Raw genomic sequence first — 7,658 nt, 5'->3', positions numbered from 1 at the left:
TAAATTACTATAATAAATGTTGCAAAATGACCACATTTTTTCAGATTACAATTTTTTTCAGATTTTATTATACAATTGACTATACAATACTATCACTACAGATCTGTAGTGATAGTATTGTATAGTCAAATCTATGTGTGACCCCACTGATATCTCTGCTTGTTTGTGCTGCTTGTGGATAATTCATGCACATTGTTTTAGTGTGTTGGACTGGTCGAGTCCCTGTGGCTCCCTCTAGGCAAATAGTTTGCACGCATATTGGCACGTTAGCAAAATGTGCATGATCAGTTAATGTATGTCAAAATCTGATGCTGTGAGATGTCAAAGCTTTTGGCTGTGAGATTGCTTTTGGAGTCGTCTTTGTGCCAGCTTGACTGCAAGCTGTATCCTGTATTATCTCAAAAACAATTGCTAAAGCTAACAACCTCAGCTATTATATGACATAAGGATATAGCTCGCCTTAAGTCAGCTGGGATAGGCTCCAGACCCCCTGATGAGGATAAACGGTTACAGAAAATGGATGGATGGAAGGATATAGTGTGTCCTTTATATGAGGTCTCCTATATCTTCAACAACAATTTAGATCACTCTGTGTGTCTGTGGTGTGCCACTACTTGCAGCAATTAGTATTGACAGACTGGACAGCAGTATATTTTCCCCCGGACCGATATATTATCTGTGTATGACTTGTTTTTATCTTCACCTGACAAACAGTAGTCATGCAGTTTTCCTTTGCTGGCACTGCCAAATGTTCTTTTTTTTCTGTTGAGCTCTCAAGCCACACAAAGTTAGAAAACTTGTTGCTGCAGCTGATGAGGGAAGATAAAGGCTCCGCTGCTCTCTTGTGGTTTCCTACTGTCTGCTGACAGGCAGTCTGCCACAATCTCTGCAGGAGATAGATGCTGGTCTGCTGAAAATATTCATGTATTAGTGGCTTTAGTCGCCTCATATCCCAAAAGTCTAAATCACATTTTATGTTCGCTCGGAAACAGGGATATCACCTCCCTCCGTATGCGTTTTTTCAATGTAATATCTGAAAGCAGACTTTTATACAGAGTGAACTAGAAATATCTCTCTATAAAATTTGTTTTTCTTTGTCTAGAAGCATGACTGGTGTGGCCTCTGTTGTTTCGCAAGGTTTCACTGATCCTCTCTTTTTGGGGAAGGTTCAAAAATTCAACTCTGTGTTTTCCCAAACTTTCTGATAGAGGTTTTGTGAAACTTTTTTTGCGAGTTTCTTAACTTCTTCTGCCCATTTTTAGTTTTCCAAAGTCTTGTGACCCCTGAAGTCAGACAGCTTTGTCATGTGAAGTATAGTATAGTGAACAAAGAAGAAGCTATAGAAGATCATACCACATTCAAACAAATATAAATTCATCAATTGAGATCTCTCATGAAGCATGAAAAGATTATGATCATGATGATCCTTCAAGTATAAGCAGACAGTTTTTCTCGAGCTGTTTCTCGGTCAACAACAAGATGACGACTCGTCATCAGTTAAAACGAAATAAAACTGCTAAATATCACTTGTGCTGTCTATATAATTTATGTTTTTCCCATTAAATGAAGGTGTCTTGACTTTCTGGATCCCAGTAATAACAGGTTGCCACCTCTTGTAGACCCTATGTAAATAGTCTAGTCAGTTGTACTGTAATTGTCACTGCAACTGGGTGTGCCATCACTTCTGCAATGATAGCTGATGTCCTCATAATTGGTGTTGTCCATTGTAGTGTCCCTGTAATCGGTACAGTCCCACATGAGGAATCCTCCAGGTGACACGCAGACTGCCTCCAACAGAGACAATGTTTGATCTGTCAAGACTCGACGGTCAAGGCCTTCATATGTAAATGAAATTTGATGCTGTGATGTAAGTATTCATCACACCAGCCTGGAGTCTCCAAGTGGTTACCATATAAAAACTATTCAAATTAGACTTCATTTAAATTCTGGCCTTTGATAATCATATGCTACTCCAAACCAAATGATCCAGACCTCAGTGTGATGGACTGCAAAAATATCTAAATATAACTGACAGTTGGTACAGAAATGCTTTCATAATTGTGGTTATTTTAACACACATGTAAGTCTACATAAAATCAACAATGTCATCAAATCAAGTATGTTTATATTTGTCTTCAGAGGGACACTCTTTTTACCAGCTTACACCTAGAATAAACCATAGAACTGCACACCACACAGTGATTTACTGCAGTGTTTTGGCAAACAATTGGATCTTTCATGGATATTTTCTTTATGTATACAAAACATGCACTTAAAAAGCCACCCACCACCTGATAGCAATTATGTTAATTATGAAGTATGTACCATAACCTCGATTTTGTGAACCCAAACACACACACAGGGAGGAAAAGAAAGAATAAAATACTATAATTCCAAAACATTATGGACAATGATAACCCAACATATTCAGCCACACACATTATTTCTAGTCCCTTTACTGTGTCTTCAAAGGAGAAGCACGTTAAAATTATTTTTTATGTCTAGGGCAGTATTGTGTGTCTTTAAAGCTACCCCAGAACTAAACGATCTTGTTTTATTGAACCACCTTTAACTGTTCACGCTCAACACAGAGACAATAAAAGAGCAAATAACGCCATCTAGTGCAGAGAGGACACAGCACACTGCTGAATTTAAAACGTGCTTATAATCATAGGCGTATAATCTGTAGGTTAGTTGATCCTAAGAGGTGTGTGGCATCATTTCAAACACGGGTCCTGTAGGGGATCCTTTTCTATCATTCAGTAAACTGATGAACCTTGACAAAGTGCAATATTTAATGGCAATTTCACATAATACTCACTGCATAACAATAACAACACACACTGATAACTAATAAACTGTACAATTAACCCAACTAGTGAATGCAATAACTGCTGGGAGTTTTTGTAAAACACTTTAATACACTCATACATGCCTTATATCTTGTGTTCAGGTCTTCACAGCGCCTTTATCATGTTACATTTATATCTTAAATAATAATCCAAACTTTAAAAGTACCAGTTTAATTAATAAATGAATGAAATGCTGAGATTTAGACCAGCTGTATATTTAAAAAAAGAAAGAAAAAAAAAAACATATTTCTTACACAGCGAGTCCAGGTCAGTGAGACATGGAATATAATATGCATAACTATGTCTTAATTTGTGTATAATCACCTGAAAATAAGAATATTTTTGTTTTTGTTGCTTTAAAACTGGCATTTATATCTACAGTGGGAAAGGATCCTCTTCCATGGTGTTAAAACATCATGTTTCTACCTTTTGAGTGTGTCACCACTGTTGTTTCTCCTTCACACTAGGAAGACGAGGGCGAAGTGAGAACATTGCAATGCAGCAATTACACCACAAGATTCAACTAAATAAATTTAGTGGCATCTAGCAATGAAGCACAATAAACTAGAGCCAGTTGGTTAGTTCAGTCAGGTTTGTACTTGGGCTACTGTAGAAACATGGCAGATTATTCTTATCGTCCTATTCTTATGCTTATTGCGAGTTAGTAAAAACACAACAATCTTATGTGTGGTTACACTAATGAAAAAGTTAGGCATATTATATTCCATTACCACCATATTCTGTAAATATAGGCCCCCTAAATCAGACACACTGGACCTTTAACATTGAGGTTGGAGGTCAGGACCCTGTAGTGTAATAACAATTGCATTAACTAATAATGATCAAATTAATTCATTACATGGGTTTAAAATGTTAACAGACATGCTTTCAACAGTTTCTGTTTGATTTGTACAGTAACACTCCTATGTGTGTCTATAAGAGTTATTTATTTATTCAAATGTGGCACCATGTTGGCATACTGTAAAATGTGTGTGTTATCTGCTGGTGGAGTTCATGTCCAATCTGTCCTAATGGTGATGAAATGTGATCATCATGTTTTTATTTTTTATTTCATATTTGCTCACATAATGACTGACTTTGACTTTTATTTTGAATTAGTGGATCTTGTGCTTCCTTCTGCCGACCCGAACCTGTCGAGGAAGACGAACCCTGGTCGTGGTCTGCGGACGAAAGGACTTCGCCATGAAGTGAATAAACAGAAAAACAAACATGAACACTGTGGAGAGGAAACTCGCAGATTTGATCCGGGCACATCCGAACTTGTACGACCAGACCCGGCGGGACTACAAAGACAACCTGAAGGGTCATTTGTCCTGGAAAGAAATCGCAGACAGCATGGGAAAGCCGGAGGAGGAGGTGAAGCTGAAATGGAAAAACCTCCGCGACAAGTTCTGCAAGGCGAAGAAGCGAATGGCCAAGAGAAACTTCACCCCGCTGACGGACGACGACAACCCGCTGGAGAGGCCCGTCCCGGTGCTGTACAACCAGCTGGCCTGGCTCAGCGCCTATGTCAAGCCCAGACCAGGATCCGGCCTGGGGGAGACAGACGAGGTGTGTGTCCAGTGTCCAACATGTCTGTCAGCCAACATGTGTTTAATATGAACCGGGTAACTTAGCAGCGTGTAGCTAACTGTGTGTAACATGACACATGGAGAGACAGACACTGCTAACAACATGCTATCTGTAACCAGTGAGTAGTACAGGCTAAATATGATGACACACAGCAGGTTTGCATCAGATTTACACATATATACATTTACATCTCAAAGATAAACGCAGTGAAAGATCATCTTTGCAGCCACATCATTGTTGACATCTCAGAGTATCCGGGATTTTCAAAATAAAAACACCTGATGGAAAATGATAGTCGACAATAAATAATTAGTCATAGTTTAAAACAATGGATCTTGTCTGAGACTGTTTTTTAAAACATAAAATCATTTAGATAATATTTTGGATTTTTAAACTAAGTAAGTAAAACACCTTTGTGTCTGTGCGTAGACTTTAAATGCTGTAATTAAAGAGTTTTTATGATATGTATTGAGCTTTTACAAAATGCACAAATGTACTCGTCTGTGCTCTCTGATGGACAAATATTGTCGAGTAATATCCATGTGCTGATTAATTATTCAGCCTCCACGGAGTAGTTTAAAATACAATATTCTCTTTTTTCAAATGTATTTGTTTTGTTTTTGTTTTTTAACTGTTTTTTTTTTAACATATACAATGACAAAAATACATGTAACATATTAAATAAGAACCCACAAGAAGAGATGCTTCTAGCATGCAATTATTTCCGCTCTGTACTAGTGCCATAAAATAATCCTTTCCTGGGGTGCTGGTCTCAGTCCTTGCTGCAGCAGCCAAGGGTTCGAATCCAACCTGTGCCCATTTGTTGTATGTCATCCCCCCTCTGTCTCTCCCCACTCTTCAGCTGTATCTGACAAAAACAGGAACAACAAAATATCTTTAAAATAATAACAATAATAATAATAATTAATTATTATATTATTTCTCCTTCTTAATAGGAATCATCGTGATACCTGAACTTGAGCAACATGTAGGCATTGGTCAAATACCTTAAGTATCAATTTTACTAAAGTAGGAATAAAAAAACAACACAAAATAGAAATAATTAAAATAATAAAAAAGAAAGAAATGGTACAGTTAGAGTTTGGCATTTGGCTTTGCCTGTATTAATAGTGACCATCTTTCAGTGTCTTTAATTTCACTGATTTTTCTCCATGATGAAGACATTGATATCTTTGGCTGTGATTGCCAAAGACGCTTGTTATCAGTGTTGTTGTCTGTGTTAACCAGTACTGTGCTGTATCCTGCTTTCATGCCACACAGGGAGCTGGAAGTGGTGATGACCTGGAGAAACAGCAGGATAAAGACGAGAAGCACGGTCCACTTCCTGTCGTTAGTACTAGCTTTTCTCTTGTGGAGTCCTCTCCAAACAACCATCAGGAGATGGGAGTGTCTCTGAAACGTAAAAGGCAAACCACCACAGAAACTGAGATAAGTTCTGCAGACGCCCTCACCAACCTCAGAGATGAAGATGAACTGTTTCTGCTCAGCCTTCTGCCCTCACTGAAGAGGCTTACCATTAAAAAGAGGATGGAGGTGCGGATGAAGTTTCAGCAAGTGCTTTATGCTGCAGAGTTTGAGGACTAAAGGGCTCATCAAAAGGCAATAAAAAAAATCGATGGTCAATGGTAGGGCTTGTTATTGTATAAGTACAATTGTTCAAGCTTTCAAATTGTAAATATATTTTTTTTAACAAATTATAACTTTATTTATTTTTGACCACCATGACCATTAAAAATATCAATACGTTGATCTTTAAAGTTCTGTATTATCAAAGTTGTTCATGTATCAAGAGCTTTATGAAAACAGAGAAAAGTGTTTCTCATTTTGAATGTAGCCATCCTTGTGTGACTAGCTGTAAAATCAACATAATTGTTAGTTAGTAATAATCTAATGCAATCAAATACAACAGCCCCATAATAACGTCTTCCTTTTTTAGACCTTATACGGTCTAATTGTCTCATTTGAGACTTAATGTTGTGATGTTGTTGTTTTACTAGGGCTGGAACTAAATTATTTTCATTATCAATCCATCTATCAATCATTTTATAGATTCATTGATTAGGTGTTTGATCCATGTCAGAAAATGGTGAAACATGTTAAATACTGTTTCCTAAAGCTGAAGTTAACATCCTTAAATGTTTGAAACGTCTCAAAACGATTCCTTAATATTCAGAATAATTGCCGATTAATTTAATTGTTTACAACTAATCGATTAATTGACTCATGGTTGCAGCTCTATATTAAACTGCATTAAATAAATACATTTAATATTTTGTCTACACCCATTTATGTAATTGGGGCATGGGCTGAGCTGTATGTAACCTGGTAACTTAGCTTGAAGAAGTGTTTGAGCCTTTGGTTGATTAACTTTTCAATACAAAAGTTATATTTTATATAGAGATGTAGAGCTCACAAATACTAAAACTGCTTAGCAGTTAAACTCTTTAAACTCTTTGTCTAGCACTGATCATGGTGTTGTTGTTACCAGATAAACCCTGAAGATGGAGCTGAAGTTTAACAGAATTACTGAAAATATAAATACTTTTTTTTTTCACTTTGGGGAAGAATTATTCTGCTTGTCAACACTGCCAATGTTTTTGTAGTTTCTCTGACTGTATATATCTCTCCTTTATCTTTCTGAGAGGAATCATTTCTACCATATATTTTTTACAAATAAATATTTTTTTGCTCCTGAGAAACAGCTTCGCTTCCTGTTATTTTTGCTATATTGATTCAGAAAGGCACTCTATATTTAATACAAACCATGAGCAGCTAGCATTTGAATTGAGGAACATATATCTTCATTTACATTTACAGAACAAACTCTACACTTATACAGAGTCTATGATTGTCCATACTGTCATCCTGATCATCCGCTAACGTGCACAAGAATTTCTTTTGTGCTTTGCCGCTCATCCTTTGTGCCTTGTTGGTTGATTGGAAAGTATTAGCAGCTTTATCTTATTTTTCACTGAGAGTGCTTTCTAGCTGCAGTGATACTATTTCATTGTCTTAGCTGCAAAGTCATTCACACACACACCTCAACAAGGACCTCCCTCTCTGTTCAGCCCACTGTCAGGGATTGGTTGATAGTGATGTTGCAGAAAGCACTGTTCATCAACATGTGTATGTTTTCATTCATATCTCCATGTATTTCATTCATATGAGGGGGTGTACGCATGAGCACAAGTC

The 7,658-nt window shown here is 37.0% G+C and overlaps 1 protein-coding gene across 1 annotated transcript; it reads left to right on the top strand.

Annotated features, from left to right (window-relative positions):
* The first annotated feature begins 3,183 nt into the window (after positions 1–3,183).
* Positions 3,184–7,154, top strand: LOC113746251 (uncharacterized). The gene is made up of 2 exons (XM_027281031.1): positions 3,184–4,424; positions 5,727–7,154. Exons 1-2 carry the CDS (start codon positions 4,083–4,085, stop codon positions 6,048–6,050), a joined length of 666 nt encoding a protein of 221 aa, XP_027136832.1. The 5' UTR covers positions 3,184–4,082; the 3' UTR covers positions 6,051–7,154.
* The last annotated feature ends 504 nt before the right edge of the window (positions 7,155–7,658 follow it).

The sequence above is a fragment of the Larimichthys crocea genome, chromosome VIII (genome assembly GCF_000972845.2).
Source record: "Larimichthys crocea isolate SSNF chromosome VIII, L_crocea_2.0, whole genome shotgun sequence".
In the NCBI taxonomy this organism is placed as follows: Eukaryota; Metazoa; Chordata; class Actinopteri; family Sciaenidae; genus Larimichthys; species Larimichthys crocea.
Note: the sequence above shows the minus strand (reverse complement) of the source record. Positions and strands in the feature narration are given on the sequence as shown.

Coding starts and splice junctions, on each gene's coding strand:
- LOC113746251 (XM_027281031.1), top strand. CDS start 4,083: ATGAACACTGTGGAGAGGAAACTCGCAGATTTGATCCGGGCACATCCG. Junction 4,425..5,726: donor GCCTGGGGGAGACAGACGAG/GTGTGTGTCCAG, acceptor CATGCCACACAG/GGAGCTGGAAGTGGTGATGA.